The sequence below is a fragment of the Neomonachus schauinslandi genome, chromosome 8 (genome assembly GCF_002201575.2).
Source record: "Neomonachus schauinslandi chromosome 8, ASM220157v2, whole genome shotgun sequence".
Taxonomy (NCBI): domain Eukaryota; kingdom Metazoa; phylum Chordata; class Mammalia; order Carnivora; family Phocidae; genus Neomonachus; species Neomonachus schauinslandi.
Window position 1 is genome coordinate 107,216,510 of NC_058410.1, and position 20,946 is coordinate 107,237,455.

The 20,946-nt window shown below is 52.2% G+C and overlaps 2 protein-coding genes across 3 annotated transcripts; both read right to left on the reverse strand.

Annotated features, from left to right (window-relative positions):
• Positions 1 to 767: 767 nt before the first annotated feature.
• On the reverse strand, positions 768 to 10,239 carry CNPY3 (canopy FGF signaling regulator 3). 2 transcript variants are annotated; one of them, XM_044917689.1, is made up of 7 exons: positions 9,920 to 10,217; positions 5,896 to 6,019; positions 5,318 to 5,388; positions 5,131 to 5,261; positions 2,545 to 2,667; positions 2,163 to 2,280; positions 768 to 1,824 (listed from the first exon to the last, which is right to left on the reverse strand). In XM_044917689.1, the coding sequence occupies exons 1-7, from the start codon at positions 10,080 to 10,082 to the stop codon at positions 1,610 to 1,612; spliced, it is 945 nt and encodes a 314-aa protein (XP_044773624.1). In that variant the 5' UTR covers positions 10,083 to 10,217; the 3' UTR covers positions 768 to 1,609. The 2 variants fall into 2 exon arrangements, with proteins under 2 accessions (XP_044773624.1, XP_021547810.1); XM_021692135.2 differs by lacking the exon at positions 5,318 to 5,388 and having other exon boundaries at positions 5,131 to 5,227; positions 9,920 to 10,239.
• A 2,795-nt stretch (positions 10,240 to 13,034) lies between these two features.
• Positions 13,035 to 19,028, reverse strand: PTCRA (pre T cell antigen receptor alpha). The gene is made up of 4 exons (XM_021691923.1): positions 18,971 to 19,028; positions 14,935 to 15,255; positions 14,010 to 14,054; positions 13,035 to 13,345 (listed from the first exon to the last, which is right to left on the reverse strand). Exons 1-4 carry the CDS (start codon positions 19,026 to 19,028, stop codon positions 13,035 to 13,037), a joined length of 735 nt encoding a protein of 244 aa, XP_021547598.1.
• Between the last annotated feature and the right edge of the window lie 1,918 nt (positions 19,029 to 20,946).

A 20,946-nucleotide genomic window follows, 5' to 3' on the forward strand; every position in this document is an offset into this window, starting at 1 on the left:
GGAGGAAAAAAGCTTTCGGTTTGCTCCACCCTCTCTGGCCTTGGCTGTCCCACCTCAAGGGAGAAGGCCTGAGCCCAGGCTGCAAGGGGGCCCCTCGCCCTCAGTTAGTTCGGACCCTGGAGCATTTCACTGGAGCTGGAGTCTGGGGTGCTCCGGCAGTGCACCCCCGCCCCTGCCCACCAGGCCCAGGCCAGGAGCACGACGGGGTCTGTGGGGCTGGGGCGGGGGCCTGGCCTGGCAGGACCTCCTGCCATTGTCTCCTTCTGAGAAGCCATAGCTGCTTCCCCCTTTACTTGGAAAAGAGGTTTGCTGGTAGGGGTGGAGTTATGGCTAAGAAACCAAACCAGTTCAATGTGGATCACGCTGCCAGTGCCAGGTGCTGGGGAAAGGAGGTGGCAGCCATGGGGTGGTGGAAACACAACGGGCCCAGAGTCTGAATCCAGAGTCTGAGTGCCCCTGGACACTTACTAACAGCAGGACTTTGGCTGTGTCACCTCATTTGAGCCTCAGTTTTGTCTTCTACAAAATGAGGCTAACGGCACCCACCCCACGGGAGCTGTAAGGGTTCGAGTTAAAGCACGGCGAGTGTGTGCAGTTATCATTACTACTGCTACTGAGCGCCCTGATCCCTGACCTCGTGGCCTCCCACGACTTCCCCCTAGAGGCCACGCTTCCTGTTCCTCCCCTGCTCCCAGAGAATGTGGTATAAGTGGCTGTTGGGGGACTGGGGTGTCCTCCCCTCCGGGCACAACAATTAGAAGGAGCAGAGCGGTAATTTGTGGTCATCAGGGAACAAGGTTCAAGACCAACAAGCAGGGCAGATGCAGATGGGAAGGAGGGGTGGAATCTGGTGAGGTCATCAGTAAACAGTTTACACAACAAATGGGAAGGCCTTTGGGGAGGGAAGAGAGGATGGAGGGCAGCCAGGTGCCCAGGGCACAAGTCAGGCCCCTCCTGGCGTGGGGAGCTCAGGGAGTCCAAAGGCAGCTGAGGGGCAGGGCCTCACCCCAGAACAACCCAGGCCCTCCCTGCACCTGCCATTCCCCAGGGCCGGCAGGCCAGCCTCAATAATGGGAGGATGGGAGCTGCCTCTTCATTCTCGGCCCCCAAGGCTGGAAGGTGAGGGGCAAGGAAGAGCAACAGGGGCTCCAGGCCTCTCTGAGGAGCTGGAGGGGACTCAAAAATTGGAACAAAAAGGCCAAAAGGTTTTTACTCTGTGAGCCCTGGGGAGGGCCGGGCAGAGTGCCAGGTGTCCACAGGAGGGGGTAAGCGGGGGTGGGATGGCCTGCAGTCTTGCTTCCCCATTGGAGAGGAGTGAGGGGAGGTGAAGGCCGGGGTGCCCTCCCCACGGGCCCCACACCTGCCCCTGCTGAGTTCACACCAGAGTCCTCGGCAGGCGGGAAATCGCACGGCCCGCCGGAAGCCGGGGTCAGGAGAGCCATTGGGCAGAGGGAGGAGGCGGGTTCTTCCCCCCACCGTGTCTTTCCTGGTGGCAAGCCGGCCCGGCAGGGAGGACCTGGAGCAGGACAGCTGTCTGCCGGCCAGAGCGGGGTCCCAGATTCCTCAGCTTCAGGTCAGGGGTCTCGGTACAGGGGGCACTGGGTTAGCCTCAAAGCTCATCCGGGGGGCTGTGTGTGAGAGGGGACGCCTTCTGGATGCCCTCATCCTCATCGGGGCTGGGGTCTTCCTCCAGGCCACCTAGCTCCTTCCTCTGTTTGCTGCCGCCGCCCGATGCCTTGACCCTGCTGCTCTTCTTTTTAGATTTCTTCCCTCCCAGGGCGGCTGTGTCCCCCTTCTTGCCGGACCACTGCTCTGCCAGGCAACCTGGGGTGAGGAGAGACACCCGCAACGGACTGGTTTGCTGGGGGCAGAGCACTGACGGGGCGGGGTGGGGGGGGCGGCGTGCGGAAGCGACAACTGGAACTGGCGCCCCACGAGTCCCTGCCTCCTGCCTCACTGTGGTTCCCTTCGTGTGATTCTGCACCTGGTGTCAGTACCTCTTACTCCACCCTGTCCCCTCAAGCTCCCCAAGGGCAGAGCTGCTAGGACGCCTTCTATTTCTTATTTCTCTTCTGTCTTCTCCCAACCTACCTCCCCTGAGGGGGGGTGAGCGGTAGAACGGAGGGCCCACCCGCCCTGCCCTCTCCCTCCCTCCCACTCACTGGTGTCCTTGCCCTTCAGCACGTGATTGGCGCAGAGGAACTGAGTCAGGTCTTCCTCCTGGTGATGCCGGTACCAGTCCTCGATCACCTCCTCAAACTCTTCCACCAGCACGTCGCACTATGAATCACAACACGGCGCGTTGGCAAAGCCCCAGCACTGACTCGCTCCCCGGGGCAGGGGGGGGGCTCAGCCGAGTCTCACAACCCACTGCAGGACAGGCAGGTGGCTGTGATTCCCCTGAGGAAACTGAAGCCAGCGAGGTGAGACGACTTGACCAGAGCTCCCCCCTCCCGCAGCTCTCGGTGGCCTTCCTCAGCCATAGACCCAGTCCCCAGCCGCCCCGGTGAGCAGGGCAGCCTCTGCGGGCCGAGAGGCCCGTACCTGCTTCTTGAGGTCAGCCACCTCTGCAGAGGTCTCGTTCCACAGCTCGTAGGGGATATCCATCACCACCTTGACCCCTTTGTGGACCAGGTTGTGCAGTGTCTCAAAGGTCTCCGACATGCCCTAGAAGAGGCAGCAGGGCCTGAGAGGCTGAGAGTGTCCACCAATTCCCACCCTCCTTTCTGGGTGGCGCTGGAGGCCCGAGGACCCAGCACTGAGGAGTCAGGACCCTCCAAGGCTTCTCGCACTTGACCTCACCTTCCTCTCCCCTTTCAGGCCTGCCCCCACAACCCCTACATACACACACACACCCTATCATGTCTCTCACACCTCAAGCTTTCAAAAAGGATTGCTGTTTGCCTTCAGGCCCTTTGAATGGAAACTCCTTTTCCAGGAATTAAGTGTGTCTTGGCTCTTTCCCCTCATTGTGGCCGGGAACACGTGCTCCCCCACGTCTAGACCCACTCCCCACTCCAGCTTCTTCCTGGGGCTTGTGTCTTTCCTGGGTCGGAAGGGAGCATAGGCGAGGCAGGGAGAACTCTTGGTTCTGTAAAAATATTTCTGCCAGCTCCCTAGGTCTTCTCCCTGGAGAGTCCATCTACACACTGTCCATTTCCTCTTTCTTTCCAGAGGTGATGCGGGCAAATACAAGCAAATATACATACAAATATATCCTCCTCTCTTGCCCCCACTTCTTACACAAGTGGTAGTATATATCAGCCACACTATTCTGCCCTTTGCCTTTTTTACTGAATAACAGAACTTGGAGACAATTTGAATTCAATTCATAAAGAGCTACCTCATTCTTTGTTTTGTCCACTGAATGGCCGTATCAATTTATTTAACCACTGGTGAATGATTAGATTGTTTCTAATTTTATTGCTATGGAAAACAGTTTTAAACATTTTTATATTAAAGCAAAACAGGTGTTTATTACTGAGTAGAATACAAAATTCATACAAATTTTATTTTAATTTTTAAATATTTTATTTATTTACTTATCAGAGAGAGAAAGAGCACAAGCAGGGGGAGCGGCAGACAGAGGGAGAAGCAGACTCCCGGCTGAGCAGGGAGCCCGAAGCAGGGCTCAATCCCAGGACCCTGGGATCATGACCTGAGCCGAAGGCAGACACTTAACTGACTGAGCCACCCAGGCACCCCTTTATTTTATTTTTTTATTTTTTAAAGAGGCTCCACTCCCAGCTTGGAGCCCAATGCAGGGCTTGAGCTCACAACCCTGAGATCAAGATCTGAGCTGAGATCAAGAGTCAGATGCTTGGGGCAACTGGGTGGCACAGTCAGTTGGGCGTCTGACTCTTGGTTTCGGCTCAGATCGTGATCTCAGGTTTGTGAGATTGAGCTCTGCATGGAGCCCCGCATCAGGCTCTGCACTCAGCACAGGGTGTGCTTGAGACTCTTTCTCCCTCTCCCTCCCTGCAGCAGCACACACACGCTCGCGCGCTCGCGCTCTAATGAATAAATCTTTAAAAAAAAAAAAAAAAGGGAGTCAGCCACTTAACCAGCTGAGCCACCCAGGCACCCCTAAATTTTAAATCTAAGACTTCTGCTGTTTAAGACTATCCCTCTAAAGGGCTCCTGGGTGGCTCAGTGGTTAAGTGTCTGCCTTCGGCTCAGGTCATGATCCCAGGGTCCTGGGATCGAGCCCCGCATCGGGCTCCCTGCTCCGCGGGAAGTTTGCTTCTCCCTCTCCCACTCCCTCTGCTTGTGTTCCCTCTCTCACTGTGAACTTCTCTGTCAAATAAATGAATAAAATCTTAAAAAAAAAGAAAAAAGACTATTCCTCTAGGTTCCCCAGGGGTTTCTGACTAATCAACTCCACTAGAAGGGTACTTAGGTGGAGAAATACAGGAGGCAAGTCTCTTACCATATGTGCCAGGCACTGAAGATGTTGAAGCAAAGAACTGTGGGCCTTGTGGTAAGAAGCTCATTCTTCAGGGACAGAGGCATTCGTGCACATAGTAAGTGCATTAAATATCACACAGGCACCCTGACAGAGGTCCAGGTGAGTGTCCTGTGGGCCCAGAGGGACTAGGTAATCACCCCACCCTGCTGTGTCTTCTGACATCTCCTCTAAACCCCACAGTTCTGCACTTCCTGAGCTCTCCCTGAGCCAGTGTTCAGGCCTCCACATGGGCATTTCGGGCTGAGGCTGAGGCAGGGCCCTGATGGCCCCGGTCACTAAGAATGTGCCTATTGGGGCGTCTGGGTGGCTCAGCTGTTAAGCGTTTGCCTTCGGCTCAGGTCATGATCCCAGGGTCCTGGGATCGAGCCCTGCATGGGGCTCCCTGCTCAGCAGGAGGTCTGCTTCTCCCTCTCCCTCTGCTTGTGTTCTCTCTCTCTAATAAATAAATAAATCAATCTAAAAAAAAAAAAAAGACTGTGCCTACTGCCACCAAAGAGCGCGCTCAGGAGGTGAGAAATGCAAACCCTAATCGATGAAGAATGGGAAGAGGCCAAGGATGGAAGCTCCCCAAACATGATCTTCGAGCCACACCCACACCAGCAGACCCCTTAGACACATGCAGGCCTTGCCCCATGGGGATGAAGGACAAGCACAAATCCAACCTTGGCAAACCGGTTGCTGCCGGTCCTCTCCTTGTGCAGGCTGTAGTCCAGGAGCCTCTTGCAGATGGTCTCAGTGACTTCGATTAACCGTAAGTCCCTGCAGAGACAGCAGCACGAGAGGGACTGAGCTCCTCTCCCAGCCCCAGGGGGTTAGCGGTCCGTCCCTCCAGCCCTGCTACCCCAACACCTGCGCATCTCACCAAAGGGAAGTCAGAGCTGGAAGGAAGATAGGTCATCTGGTCTGGGGGCTCTGAAATGCTGGAACACAGACCAGAGAGACAAAATGTAACAGCTCTATGGGAAGGCATCTTTTATAAAGCTAAATGATTCAGTATTTAGATGTTTTCCTACGGCAAAATGTATTAAATTTTGATGTCAAAATATTTCATTTTGAAAGGATGATCATGGCTGATGAAGGGTTTTTTTGGCTTGTTTTTAATATTTATTCCTGGTAATATTAAAAGCAGGTAATCCTATGTTATCAATTAAAAAAAAAAATTGCATTGGCTCATGAAATCCAAGAGTCTGGGATGAGATACGGTCGAACCGTCTTGCTTTGACAGATAAGTCTGAGGCTCAGTGGAATGAAGGGATTTATGAAGACCACACAATTAGTTGGGGCAAAACCAGCGGGCAAACTCAGGTATTGGTGAGAACCGCCTCCCTTTGGTGGGTTTGCCTAGCTGGAAGGGAGAGGGAACCCCAAGCCTCCGAAGCCTCTAGGAACAAAGCAGGCCAGGCCAGTGGGTACCCCCCTTCACTTACGACTTGGTGTACTTGACTCCGGAAGCCTTCCGATCCAGGATGCCATAGCCTGTGTCAATCACCTCTTTGGTCTTGCCAGTCTCCTCAAAAGCTGACTTCAGCTCCACGGCGACATATTTACACACTGGGGGCGGGAGACACGGCACAGCCTACTGAGTGCCTAGGAGTCTGTCAGGGAGGAGCCAGCTCCCAGCCAAATGCACCAAGGTAGGTGCCTCTCCCAGCCTGGGTCAACACTCAGGGCAGGGAAGGAGTTAGCCCCAGACCACCACATGGAGGTCACTGGGTGAAACTTGGCTCCAAGATTCACTGCCCCCTGTCCAGTCCTGGCCCTTATTCTACTGACTCCATTTCTCCCAGCTCCCTCCTGCCTCTCCCCACCGCCCCCTGTAATCATTTTAAAATTTCAAACATATAGAAAAGCTGAATGAGTACAACGAGTAACTATACAGCTTCCACTCATTTCAACAGTTTGTTAATGATCTGCCACAATCTCACTCCAGTATAATAATATAAAATAACAGGATAATATAGTAATATATCTCAACAATATATACATTGTTTTTGCTACACCATTTTGAAAGTAAGTTGCAGACATCATGATCTTTCACCCCTCAAAAGGTCCTCATGCATCTCTGAGAACCAGGACTTTCTTCTACCAACCATAAAACCATACCGATCCTTGGAAAATGAAAAATAATTCCAATATCACCTAATACTCAGTCCATATTCAAATTTTCCCAGTTGTCCCCAAAGGTCTTGTCTGCCTGTTTTATGACCTGATTTCATATGCTGTTCCAACACCAGCTCTCTGCTCCTACCAAGGTCATCTGCTCCATCCCCTCCAGAGGCCCTTGTTCCTACCGGCTCTGTACATTCATCTTCTCGTTTTCTCTTACTCTTCCTCAAACAGTTACTACGCAATCCTGTGTGCCAGGCACTGTCTGGGGATTCACAGCTGAAAACAGATTCCTCTGTTCTACATCCAGCCCAATGGAGTAACTGCCGCTGTGTAAGGAGTGTTCACACAGAAAGTGTGACCTGTCTGAGGCCCTGGGAGAGCGCTTAATGCCTTCTATGGGCTTTTCTACCCATTCTCCCAACCTCACTTTATCATTATTATTATTTTTTAAAGATTTTATGTATTGGAGAGAGAGCGAGAGACAGAGAGACAGAACATGTGCAGCGGGACAGGCAGAGGGAGAGGCAGAGAATCTCAAGCAGACTCCTGGCTGAGTGCAGAGCCCGATGAGGGGCTCGATGCAGAGCTTGGGGCTTGATCTCATGACTCGGGGATCGGGACCTGAGCTGAAACCAAGAGTCGGCCACTTAACTGACTAAGCCACCCAGGTGCCCCACAACCTCACTTTAAAAGCCTCCTCCTCCTGGAAAGCTCTTCTGGATCCATCCCACCTGCTCTGATTTCATCTGGGTCTCTCTCTATAGGATCCATGTTCGAAGAGCTTTTGGTCACTTTGTGTCTCCCCAACTATAACTACAACAATGCCCAAAGTGAGTATCACGTATTGGACTTTTTCTGTATTCCTCTAGTCTGGGATTCTGTCTGTGTTGTATACTTAATAAATACTGCTGAGAGACTGTGTTTGTGATAGAGCAGCTTCTGATGCCTCTGAACGAATATGATCTGTAGGCCAAATGCCATTAGTATTATTATAACACTGACAGCAGAGTTTAGTAGACCAATTCACCACACACACACACAAAAAAACCAAACCATCCCCTGAAGGCTTGCTTGGTAAAATTTTATAACATACATATTTAATAGATGGCTTGAAGAACTTGGAATACATTAAAATTCCAAAACATAAGCTGTGATCTCAGAGTCTGCAATGAATTGAGGCGGCTCACCTCCCTGGCTCTCTAGCCAGCAACACCTGTCCCCCTCCCCCTCTCTGTTTTACATTCTGTGTGAGCTCATCATTTTTTTGGCTCTTTTGCCCCCTTCTCCCACGCCCTCAATGTGTAGGATTCCAGGCCCTGGGGAGCTGAAACCTTTCTCTCTTGTGCCCATCAATCACAACCTTGCTTCCCAACTCTTCCAAACCTTACCTCTTCAAGACCCCCTCTGGGGATCCCACCCAGAACTAGACTTGTAGGAGACTCATGGCACAGACCCCAGACTCTCATGGACACCCACCTACTCTTTTTCCGGGCAGGTCCTCCTTCCTCTGTGCCAAGGCCTATTCCACTCAGGCTATGGAGCCAGGAGGCAGGCTTTGTGGGCCATACACAGTCAGCATTTAATAACAAAGGTGCAACAATGATAAATAAAAGCAAAAGCCCTAGTAAGAGGAGCCTAGGGCGCCTGGGTGGCTCAGTTGGTTAAGCAACTGCCTTCGGCTCAGGTCATGATCCTGAAGTCCCGGGATCGAGTCCCACATCGGGCTCCCTGCCTCAGCAGGGAGTCTGCTTCTCCCTCTAACCCTCCTCCCTCTCATGCTCTCTGTCTCTCATTCTCTCTCTCACAAATAAATAAAATCTTAAAAAAAAAAAAAAAAAAGAGGAGCCTAAGACTTTACCAAGCCATCCTGTAATTGAAAATCCCTTTTAAATTAGTCTTTATCCATTAACTACAAAATGAGGCTGGACTAGAATGATCGCTAAGATCTTTGCAAGCTCTATGCTTCTGAGTCTGTGAATGCCTCCTAAGGGAAAGAAATGTGAGGTTCTCAGGCTATGAGAATAGTCCCTTCTTAGGGGCTAAGATAGAAAACAAAGAGAGGAAGTGAAACCCCCAAACCATACCATCTAGGTTAGGACTAGAGCAAGAGTGAAAGGGGCTTCCCCCCTCTCTGGGGCATCCCAACTCTCTGCCTATTTATGGGAGTGAGGGACAGGCTAGAACCCATACTGAGAGCCCTCCCAGTGAAGTCGGCTCATCTCTGAAGCATCTCATCTTTCATCTCTCAAATGAAAGGATTATGTGTCCCAATCCACCCCACCCCCACTTCCCAGTGCTTAGGGAACATTTGGCCTGCTGTACGCTTTGAATGGGGATGAAATGGATATATAGCCAACTTTTGGAGGGGTTTGGGGGTATGGAGATGGCAAGGAAGGAGTGATTGCGAAGGTCTGGGGAGAAATTAGAAATAATGGGGGTGGGGGTGGAGAAAAGGTAGGCCCTTCATAGTCCTGGATCACTGGCTTGGGTGCTGGCGCTCTTTCTCTCAAGTTTTACACCTCCATCCCTGTATCTTTGGGATTCACTTTCTCCTTATTCCTAAAGTCCTCCTCCCTCACCAAATTCTCCCAGGCCAGATCTACTCTTCTCCCAAAGTGGCCCTCTATTCTCCCCATAGGCCTCAGACCCTTCTCCCTCCTCCACACACACCCAAATCCCCCATTTATTTGTATTTATTCCAAAAATATTCACTGGGTGCCCACCAGGCACTGTATGAATAAATATCTGAGACAAGGTCCCTGTCCTCAAGGAGTTTAACGCTAGTGAGGGAGTCTATCAATTACACAGATCAGCTTGTGGTGAGGGCACAAAGGGGAGAGTCTCAGGCTTTCCTACCCTAAGAACAGTCATAAGGACCTTTTCAGTTCCTCAAACTTGTCCTTTGCTTCTTAGCCTCTCCATCTGCGGTTTCCTGAGAGACTCTCTCTTTTCACGTCTCTTCGCCCAGCTAACTCCTAATTACTGCTTGGGCTTCCTATACGAATTCCTGACTTCCCTCTCCACACAGCTTTTCCCCCCCATCTCTAGGCTAGATTAGATGCTCCTTCCCCGGCCCGCAAAGCCGGTACCTACTCTATCATGGCATCTACCACCCTGGATTATAACTGCTTCTTTTGTACCGACTTGAGAGCTCCTGGTGCACCGAGACCTGATCTCTTGCCCGGCCCTGTGTCCCCAGTGTCCAGCACAGTGCCAGGCACACAGTAGGTTCAATGAATGAAGAGGTTCCAGCTCAGGTGCCAAGGACCTTCCATCCCCCGCCCCTACCCCGCACGCCCCGCCCCTCTGGCAGGATACTCCCCGCGGGCCCCGCCCCCTCACCTTCGCATTTGCTGGGGAGTCGAACCCAGTCAGTCTCCTCCGCGTGCGCCTGGCCGGGGCCCAGCTCTGGCGCTGGCAGTAGCAGCAGCAGCAACAGTAGCAGGGAGAGAAGCAGAAGACAGCGGGGCCCAGGCCGGGGCGCGGGCTCAGGCAACGGCTCCATGGCCCAGCCGGACCCGACCCCAGCGTACCCGGCGGCGATTCCTCCGGTTGCGTGCGCTGGGCAGCTTCCCGGAGCCGCTTCCGGGACTGCACACGTGCCTCGGCGTAACCAGGGCAACAGGGAGCCCCCCGCCCGCTCCCTCCTCCGGCCACCTCGGCCCGCCCTCAGAGCCCACGAAGGCCCGCGGACAACGCAGCCAATGGGCTTTCCGGGGCTTGCCCTCCAGCGAATGGGAGGGCGATCTTTTCTTAGTCTTGACCAATGAGAGCGCGGATGGTGTCCTCAGTGACCTATGGCAGCATTTTCCCCCACCCACTAACGGAGGCTCTGGGAGGGTCTGGAGGAGCAGGACGCGGAGCAGGGAAGCAGCCGGCTCGGCCTGAATGGGAGGAGGTCGGGTTCGTTGGGTCCTGGTAGAGGTGCGGAAGGCCGTCCTCTCGGCCTTCTCCGCCTCCTTGCACGTCACTTCCCTGCTGGGGTCGTAATGCAGCAAACCCTTATTGAGCACCTGTTTTTAAATTTTGTTATTATTATCGTTGTTGTTATTGTTGTAATTGCTAATCACTAGTAGGCGCTGTGGGTGAGACCTTGGCGACTCAAACAATCCCCAGCCTTCAAATAACTTTCTTAGTGCCAAGTAATCCTAGATTGGGCTCCTGAGAACCAGAACAAATCACCTCCTCTCTGAGCCTCGGTTTTTCTTTTTTCTTCCTTCCTTCCTTCCTTCCTTTCTTCCTCTTTTCTGCCCTATTACTGATTTCTTTGGATTCTGAGCTCCCACAAAGCAGGGATTTGGCTATGAACGATTGTATTTCCCTTCCACGTCCCCAGCAATACAGGGTGCCTGGTACAAGGAGATGATCAATGGGACCCCCATCTGCTGTGTCATCAAGAGGAGGACTTTCTGGGTCTTTGGGGCTGCTTCAGACTGCCCCTGAGCTCAGTGTCCTATGGACACACACACCCCAAGTTTGGTTTCCTGGGAAGTTGTCTGCACTTTCGTCCCCAAGGCCCTGTTCCCCAGTGCCTTATGTTTCCTTCCTGGAGGTTGGATATTTATGCTATTTTATGAAGACTTCGGGAGGACTGATGCTCAGCCTTTTGACTTATTATTTCTTGATCTTAGCTTCTTGCTCAAAACAATTGTGCCAATGACAAAGCACTTTGGATATGCAGGGGTTGTGGTATGTAGAATTCTATAGTGCACAGGATCGGGACACCCTTCTGAGGGCCTCCATCTTCTATAGGCTTCATAAGACTTGGGGAGACTCAGAGCCTGGCCAAAGCCCTTGATTTACCTAGGCCCGGGAATCCTCCTGGGAGATAACTTGAAGCCAACCACAGTAGGGACTGAGCCTGGGGCAGGGCAGGATTGGGGAATTGGAACATGAGGAGGAGGGATGTTGAAGCTAAAGGAAACTCTGCTTCCAGAATGACTAAAAGAACCTCTGAGAGGACATTTACTGAGGCACAAATTAGTTTCGCAGGAGCTCTAGACTCAGCATCTGGGCTGAGGGCTGGGAAGAGAGAGTGGCCAGAGAAAATCTGAGGTTATGGCTGGACATGCCTGCACCCCAACCCAGCCTATCCTTCCCTCAGTCTGTGTGCTGCGGAAGGAGCAGGCCATGTGGGGATGGTGGTCTGATTCACCCCCAGGAGTTGTGGGATGCCCCTCCTTGAAGAATCTACAAAGAGGCAGGAGCATCTCCTGATCGGCTAGTGAGAGGTGGCCGTGGAGAAGACAGGGAGGGTTTTCATGGAACAGCAGCTGAGAGGGCGCAGAGGCTCAGGGCAGCTGGAGATGGCATTGCCACCATGAGTGGGTGGGATGTTAGAGCATAGTTCGCTAACACCACCTTGGGGGAAGGAGACTAAGGTAGCACCACTGGTCCAGCAGACTGTCCTGTGCTGCCCAGGGGACACCTGGATTCACATGAAAGCACCCGAGATTCCTGGGGGTGATTACTGGAGAGAGGAACTCCTGGAAAGGCTGGATCTCCTGCCAATGCTGGAGAAACGGGCCACACACTCTACTGTGGGGGACTTATATACTATCAGCGCAAGAGCTCTCTTTAGGAAACAAAAGAGGGGCGCCTGGGTGGCTCAGTCGGTTAAGCGTCTGCCTTCGGCTCAGGTCATGATCCAGGGGTCCTGGGATTGAGCCCCACATCAGGCTCCCTGCTCCATGGGAAGCCTGCTTCTCCCTCTCCCTCTGCCTGCCGCTCCCCCTGCTTGTGTGCTCTCTCTCTCTCTGTCAAATAAATAAATAAAATCTTAAAAAAAAAAAGAAAAGAAAAGAAAAAATCTCGTTAGTGCCTAGTTCAGGGTTGATGCTCAATGAATATTTGTTAAATGAATAATGACCCCTAATTGCTTAATAAGGTGTAAGTTTGGAATTAACATCCATACTCTTGGCATTGTACATGATCCTGTTACCCTGGGATCCTGGCCCCCGTTCATTTCTGTCAAGTCTGTACAAAGCTTCACATGGGGCCCAGCACCCCACCTTCCTGGCTTCCAGGGCTCCTCATCCTGACCTCTCGCAGAAGCTGGGCCAAGGTGAGGAGCCGGGGAGGGCGGGCTCTTCTCATGCCTGGCTGTGGAAGAGGGAGACAGAGGTAGGACAGCGTCCTCCCCAAACTCCAGGATCACTCTGCAGTTCCGAATCTCACCCGCAGGAACCTCTTCCTCAAGGGAGCCCTCCAGGATTTCTGCCTTTTCAAAATCTGCCAAATTCCCTCCTCGCAGGGCAGACATGAATTCAAGTGTTTCATTTGCGTCATTTAAGTTCTCCTTTAATTGTTCTCAGTTCTCTGCATCTCAAATGTCCCAGTACCCGTGGCACAACTTCCTCCTCCCTCAGAAGGCCTCAGTCCGAGGCGGGAGACAGAGCCCAGCACCAGAAACTTCCATCTGCGGGAGGAGGCACGTCACACACAAATACCGCAAGGCTTAAGGAAGGAATACCGGGGGGCTCATGAGCACCAGGCCCAAGCTCGGTGGGTAGAGAGCGTCCCCTCCTCCCAGACTGGGCTCCGGGGCTCCTGGCCCGCGGCCCCCCCGGCTCGGCCGCCAAGCCGGGCGGCGGGGGCTGCGGGAGCCGGCGGTGGGGCTGCGGGCCCGTGCGGGGCGCGGGAGCCCGGGGTCCCCCCGCGCGCATGGCGCGGCGCGGAGCCGGCTGCAGGTCAGGAGCACGTCCAACAGCAGCAGCTTGAAGAGCAGCAGCCGCAGCGCCCCCAGCCGCAGCGCCTGGCCCCGCATCCCTGCGAGAGAAGACGAGCCGTCAGGGGCGTGGAGGCCGGCTTCAACCCCTCCCGCTCGAGAAGGTTCTCCGGGGAGTAGGGGCCTTGTCCTCCGCCCGCGCAGGTCCTCCTCCCCGCCGTGCCCCGGAGCCGAGGGAAGTCCTCCCTGGTGTCTAACCTCAGCTCTACCTGATAGTAATAACACATACCTTCCTAGCCTTCATTTTATTTTATTCCCCCCAAACCAGGGGGGTGCAGGCCAAGCAGAAAGTAGCATCTGGCGCAGAGAGTAACCAGCCCCATATTCTCTGCGTGGTGAGGAAGTAGAACCCGACTAGGACTCTCTCTGTCCGGTGGGTGGTGGGACTGTCCACCACCCAGACAGTCTCCCAAGGCTCTGACGTTGACACCACCCATCTGGGCTGCCCAAGGAGAGCTTCATGGAACCTTCTGTTAGCTGTCACCTACACTTTTCAACTAGTGTCCAGGAATTAGTCTGGGGTCAGAGGATCCACTCTCATTTATCCATGGGTAGACTGAAGGCCAGGCTTGTCAGTGCCCCAACCCAGCAAGGCAGCCTCTTCAGGGAACACCCACCAAGGCCCCCCACCCCAACAAACACACGCCAGTGGGACCATCAGGCCAGACCCAAACGGGGCTCAAGATCCCGGTCCCCAATACTCACCCCTGAGACGCTCCCAGAGGCAGGTCCTGGCTGAGGAAGCCTCTCCTGCAGCCAAGGAGAAGGGAATGAGTCTTTCGGGATGGGCTCTGCGCTCCACCCAAGCTCTGCGCCCCAGGCCTGGCACAGGGCAGCTGTGCATGGCAAGTTGCATAAATGGACAGACAAACCAGCAGCAGGAAACATGAGCCCATTTGCTACGATTCCTCTCAGGGACTCAGATCTTTCTCAGTCCCCACTGTCCACTATTCTGTGCCCCCGGGGGAGGCTGAGGTCTCTCGGCACTTTTAGACGAGGACTTGGATTTTCTTAGCAGCCTTCTTTGAAAGACAGGGCATTTATTCAACAAACATTCCCATTTGGAAGATACCAAAGCTACCATAATCCAAAAACAGGAAGTAAGTCATCTAGTAATAATAATAGCTGGCTTTGGACGTGTCCCCTAAACATCTCTGTGCCCGTAAATTTGGGAAAATAATATGACTTCCTTCATGAACGTAAGGTGTCTCGAACAATGCCCGGCACAGTGTGAACAATAAGTAGATGATAGCATTTTGTTATTTGATTGTCATTTGGTTCATCCTACCATAGATAGGGTGATATAGATATTAACCTTAGGTACATAAATCTAGATATCAACCCTAGGTAATAGGAGGGAGGCGGTGTTATTACCTTTTGGAAGTCATGCATCAGAGCCTGGATTTGAAGGAGATATTTGAAGGCTGGATATTTGAAGGAGTTGCAAATCCAGGACTCAAGGCCCTGAGGCCACCCTGCTCTGAGCCCAGGCATCACCTCATTCAGATGGTTGGCACAGGGACACCCTCCATGCCCCCACGGGAGCCTGCCCTATCTCCCACCATAGGCTGTTTCCAGAGTGTGTGGGAGGGGCAGGGAGCATCCACAGGGGCCCAGGCTCCGTCCCCACCTGACAGCTGTAGGGGCCGTGTGCTCTGGCTGCGGTCGCCGGCCTCAGGCCCAGTGTGGCAGACCAAGTTTTCCCAGGCTGCCAGCTGATCAGAGGGCAGAGAGAGCTGAGCCAAGCTAGTCCAGGTGCCGTCAGCCTCTGGGGAAGGGCCGTAGGTGAAGGCGTCCAGTGAGCTGCCATTGCCCGCTGAGAACCAGATGGGGCTCTCAAGGCCAGGGGGTGCGACATCGAGGACCAGGCAGACCACCAGCGTCTGCTGCTTCCCATCCACCAGCAGCGTGATTGGTGGGGCCAGAGAGGGGAAGGGTGTGCCGCCCCCACCTGTAAGAGAGCACGCACCTGTAGGGGCTAGATCTGCCCCTGCCAGCGTCTCATAATAGGCTTCTGTCCTTCCATCTGGGTTTGCTTCCACTGTCCATCTATCTCTCCTTCCACCCACTCATCCATCCTCTCTCTTTGCATTTGCCCATCTATTCATCCATCTTTTCCCCAGCAACCGTCTTTCTGACATCTATTCTTTCTACTTTCCATCTGTATGTCTGTCCATGCTTCCAGGCATCCATCCATCCCTCACCCATCTATCCTGTCTGAACCTATCTGTGCCAGGAACTGGGGTAAAACACTGACGCAGACTGCCCCTGCCCTCAGGGAACTCAGTCCCATGGGAAAGATAGCAGATGCATAAACAAATTCTTACACTACCTTGTGCCAACCTCAGGAGGGTGGTTACCGCTGGGGAGGAAGGGAAGGAAATAAGATCTGGAATGAAATCAAAGAGGGCTTTGAATGTATCTGTGACTTTTTGTTTCTTTTATCTGATTCAAATATGGCAAAATTGAAACCATTTGTTAATCTGAGTGGAACATGAATAGGTGTTTATTGCATCATTGTCAGTTCTTTTTTGTAGGTCTGTAGCATTTTTTTTAAAGATTTTATTTATTTACTTGACAGAGAGAGAGAGATAGCGAGAGCAAGAGCACAAGCAGGGGGAGTGGGAGAGGCCCGCGGAGCAGGGAGCCCGACGTGGGGCTCGATCCCAGGACCCTGGGACTATGACCTGAGCCGAAGGCAGATGCCCAACAACTGAGCCACCCAGGCGCCCCTTTAAGATTTTATTTTTAAGTAATCTCTACACTCGGGGCTCCTGGGTGGCTTAGTTGTTAAGCGTCTGCCTTTGGCTCGGTCATGACCCCGGGGTCCCGGGATCCAGCCCTACATCAGGCTCCCCCTTGGCAGGAAGCCTGCTTCTCCCTCTCTCACTCCCCCTGCTTCTGTTCCCTCTCTGTCAAATAAGTAAATAAAATCTTAAAAAAAAAAAAAGTAATCTCTACACTCAACGTGGGGCTCCAACTCACAACCCCGAGACCAAGAGTCCCATGCTGTACTGACTGAGCCAGCCAGGCGCCCCTAAAGTATTTTTTAAAGAGCTTTGTTCAGATATAATTTATATACTATACAATTCACCCATTTCGAGTGTATGTCTGTATTATTTCATACTTAAAAAAATAAAAATAAATCACATGGGTACTACAAACATCTGCCCTGTATTGTCCAAGATAGTCCTGATTTTCCACAATCTTATTCTTTTTCAGTAAAGATGACAAAATATATAATAACAAAAATGTTACTCTTGAATAGTTGGATATTTTTTCATATAAATAAAATCTCAGAGATTAAAACCCATAGACAGAGGCACCCGGGTGGCACAGTTAGATTAAGTGTCCGACACGGTTTGGGTTCAGGTCATGACATTGGGGTCATGAGATTGAGCCCGGGTCAGCTCTGCGCTCAGGGTGGAGTCCGCTTGAGGTTTTCTCTCCTTCTCCCTCTGCCCCTCCGCCCACTCTCTCAAATAAAATAAAATCTTCAAAAACAAAAACAAAAACAAAAATCCCACAGACAAATTCACACTTTTGAGTTAAATGCAGCCAGGCTAAAGAAATACCCCAGGGTGGGGCTCATAGGTGGCTCAGTAGGTTAAGTGGCTGCCTTCAGCTCAGGTCATGATCTCAGGGTCCTGGGATGGAGCCCCAGTCGGGCTCCCTGCTCAGAAGGAGTCTGCTTCTCCCTCTCCCTCTGCATCTCCCCCCAACTTGTGCGCTCTCTCGCTCTCTTTCTCTCTCAAATAAATAAATAAAATCTTTTTTAAAAATATTTTATTTATTTATTTGACAGAGAGAGAACACAAGCAGGGGGAGTGGAGGAGGGAGAAGCAGGCTTCCCGCCGAGCGGGGAACCTGATGCGGGGCTTGATCCCAGGACCCCGGGATCATGACCTGAGCTGAAGGCAGCTGCTTAACTGACTGAGCCACCCAGGTGCCCCAATAAATAAAATCTTTAAAAAAAGAAAAGAAAAGAAATACCCCAGGGTGCAGGAAAGGACACCAGAGGATCTTACGGGGAGGTCGGAGGGGAGTGCTCAGGAAAGGTTTCTTGAAGGTCAAAGAACAGATCTAGAAGCATGTGGATGGTAAGTAGCCTACTCAGGATTTGAACTTGGCTCTCTGATTCCTGCTCTCATAGACCACCCCACTTGGAAGGATGACATCAAGCCTGGGACATGGTCTCAGACTGAGCTGGTCGAATTCCTGCCTTGTCTGCTTAATTAACTGAGTCTTAATTGCTGCATCAATATAATGAGGTTAATAACACCAGTCCAGTAAAATTGTTGTGAAGAATAAAGATCATGAATGTCAAACACCTTGGTAGATAAGTATTATTATCAATACTAATTTTAGGGGCGCCTGGGTGGCTCAGTCGGTTAAGCATCTGCCTTCTGCTCGGGTCATGATCCCAGGGTCCTGGGATCGAGCCCCGTGTCGGGCTCCCTGCTCAGTGGGGAGTCTGCTTCTCCCTCTCCTCCCTGCTTGTACTCTCTTACTGTCTCTCCTTCTCTCTCTCTCAAATAAATAAATAAAATCTTTTAAAAAAATACTAATTTTATTTATTTTTATTTTTATTTTTTAAAGATTTTATTTATTTGTTTGACAGAGAGAGAGACAACGAGAGAGGGAACACAAGCAGGGGGAGTGTGAGAGGGAGAAGCAGCCTTCCTGCCGAGCAGGGAGCCCGATGCGGGACTCGATCCCAGGACTCTGGCAGACGCTTAACCGACTGAGCCACTCAGGTGCCCCTAAAAAAAATACTAATTTTAATAAGACAGGGCAAACGAAGGGGATAGAGAAAGCTGAGAGTGAGCTCCAGGACCCTTGACCTCCTGAACCTCTTCAGTTGAGACAGATAGAGACACTCCCCAGGTTGAGTTTAGCATGTGCCTCCTCCACGAAGCTGCCCAGGATTGCTCCTCCTCGCCCTGGCTGCTTCCTTCTCAGAGCTCGGACCTCTTGCCATGAGCTCTCCCTGCCCCACATGGATGTGGTTTGTCTCCCTAGCAAGGGAGAGCTTGTGACAATACTGGGGGCCAGTTTTAGATCAAAAAGATGACCTTCCCCCACCACATACATGCCAACATGCACATGCTTCTAGATGGAGCTGGAATTCCCTCCTCTAAATACAAGTCCTGTGACTCCATCCTTGATCCTTGAAGGACTGAGGGTAACACCCTTGGGAAATCACAGGGACCTTGCAGCTTCCCCTGAAGGGGAGCAAGGGGTGAACATGAGGCATTCTGAGCCCTATTGGAATAGGGCAATCTGAGGGCAGGAGGCCGGGACAGGAAGGACAAGAGAGGACCTCACAATGCTGCCGGTGTCCCCGCTCAGGCTACCCCATCTCCACCTTCCCTGGACATCTATCGGCTTGCTCTTAGTTCTCTGTACCTCCAAGAGGTGACTGCCCTACCTACCAACACTGCAGACTCCAGGGAGCGGGACTCGGGGTCCCAGAGTGAGGGAGCTGGAAGGCAGATACGATAGGGAAGGAAATGGTGGGCTTTTGGTGAGACCCTCCCCAGGAACCCCAAAGAGCTCTCTCCTGCCTTCCCTGCATCCCACCCCTACCCAGAGAGGACCAGAGCTAGGGAGTGGGCTTGGGCCAACTAATGGGGCACAGAGAGGGAGGCAGGGAGGGGGCTCACCTGTGGGCAGGGCCGGACACCCGAGGGCCAGGAGAAGGAGCAGCCAAGTCCCGGCCATGGCCCTCCTGAGAGGAGGCAGGACCCAGCTGCAGACCTGAGGTGTGGGCTGCGGGAGGAGGCGCCCGCAAAACTGCCTCCCAGGCCACAGGCCCAGCTGCAGCTCAGCTGCTCCACCACGGAGCCAGAGCCGTTCCCCCGCTGAGGAGCCCCTCCCGCCTCCACCCTGGCCCTCAAACCCAGTCCTGCCAGGGGCCGGGGGACTCAGGGTGCCACTCCCACACCCTACTGCCTTGCCCAGTCGCCCAAGCCTTCACCCAGTCGCTGGCTCTGCCATCTACAGGCCACAGAGCACCAGGCCCGACGGAAAGCCGTACATTCAGCCCGTCCTCCCGGCCACCCACCTCCTGTAGGCCCCATGTCACGGGTGAGGCAACTGAGGCTCAGAGAGATTGAGTGACCTGCTCAAGGCCACACAGCTGGCAGAGGCAGTCAGGGCTGGAACTATCTCCTGATGGCTGGCCTTACGATAGCCGAAAAGCCCAGCACACTTATTTCCCCGTTGTTACAACACCCCGCACCCACACGTTTAAAGACAGAATTTCTTTTTCTTTTTAAAGATTTTATTTATTTATTTGTCAGAGAGAGAGCACAAGCAGGGAAAGCTGCAAGCAGAGCGGGCAGAGGGAGAAGCAGGCTTCCCGCTGAGCAGGGAGCCCAATGCGGGGCTCGATCCCAGGACCCCGGGATCATGATCTGAGCCGAAGGCAGACGCTTAACGACTGAACCACTCAGGCGCCCCTTAAAATGAAATCTTAAAAAAAAACCCAACTCTTTATATATGCCATTTTCAGTGACTCTAAAACTAAATTGTAGCTATAGCCATCATTTTTGACTCTGCAACTTCGCATCTAGGTATGTACCCTAATGAAATGATAAGACAAAGATCTGTGCACAAAAATGTTCTTTGAAATGTTGTATTAAAAAAGCAAGAGAAACAATGTAATTGTTCAATGACGGGGAAGGGCTAAATGAATTAATGTTTGGTTTATGTGTATTAGTGAATATTATAGAGCAGTTTTTAAACTTTTTTTTTTTTAAAGATTTTATTTATTTGACAGAGAGAGACACAGCGAGAGAGGGAACACAAGCAGGGGGAAGTGGGAGAGGGAGAAGCAGGCTCCCCACTGAGCAGGGAGCCCGATGCGGTGCTCGATCCCAGGACCCTGGGATCATGACCTGAGCGGAAGGCAGACGCCTAACGACTGAGCCACCCTGGCGCCCCTCATCCTTATTTCCTTAAAAAATATTGCCTTGAAGTCCTCTGTGATTTTTATTGGTTTGTTTTTCGCTTAACTTAAAACATTTTTTTCCAGTTGTGGTAAAGTACACACAACAGGAAATTTACCATTCTAACCATTTTTAAGTGTACAGTTTAGTGGTAGTAACTACTTTCACATTGTTGTGAGAACATCACCACCATCCATCTTCTTCTTTTTTTTTTTTTAAAGATTTTATTTATTTATTTGACAGAGAGAGACACAGCGAGAGAGGGAATACAAGCAGGGGGAGTGGGAGAGGGAGAAGCAGGCTTCCTGCTGAGCAGGGAGCCCGATTTGGGGCTCGATGCGGGGCTCAATCCCAGGACCTGGGATCATGACCTGAGCCGAAGGCAGACGCTTAACGACTGAGCCACCCAGGCGCCCCCACCACCATCCATCTTTAGAATTATTTTCATCTTGCAAAACTGAAACTCTGGCCCCATTAGATATTAACTCTCCATTCTCTCTCCCTGCAAGCCCGTGGCAACCACCATTCTGTTTTCTGCCTCTGTGAATTTGACTACCTCGGTAAAGTGGAATCATAGAGAATTTGTCTTTTTGTGCCTGGCTTGTTTCACATAGCATAATGTCATCAACCATGTTGTGGCAAGTGTCAGAATTTCCTTCCTTTTTTTAGGGTCGAATAATATTCCATTG

Bases quoted from the DNA above. Each gene is read 5' to 3' on its own strand.
- PTCRA (XM_021691923.1), bottom strand. From the start codon at position 19,028: ATGGCCGGGACTTGGCTGCTCCTTCTCCTGGCCCTCGGGTGTCCGGCC. The intron at 15,256-18,970 runs GTGAGCCCCCTC...GCTCTCTTACAG, and splicing joins GTGTCCGGCCCTGCCCACAG to GTGGGGGCGGCACACCCTTC. The intron at 13,346-14,009 runs GTGAGTATTGGG...CTTCTCTCGCAG, and splicing joins CCTCTGGGAGCGTCTCAGGG to GGATGCGGGGCCAGGCGCTG.
- CNPY3 (XM_044917689.1), bottom strand. From the start codon at position 10,082: ATGGAGCCGTTGCCTGAGCCCGCGCCCCGGCCTGGGCCCCGCTGTCTT. The intron at 6,020-9,919 runs GTGAGGGGGCGG...TCCCGCCCCCAG, and splicing joins ACTCCCCAGCAAATGCGAAG to TGTGTAAATATGTCGCCGTG. The intron at 5,262-5,317 runs GTGTTGGGGTAG...GGGCTGGGAGAG, and splicing joins CCCTTTGGTGAGATGCGCAG to GAGCTCAGTCCCTCTCGTGC.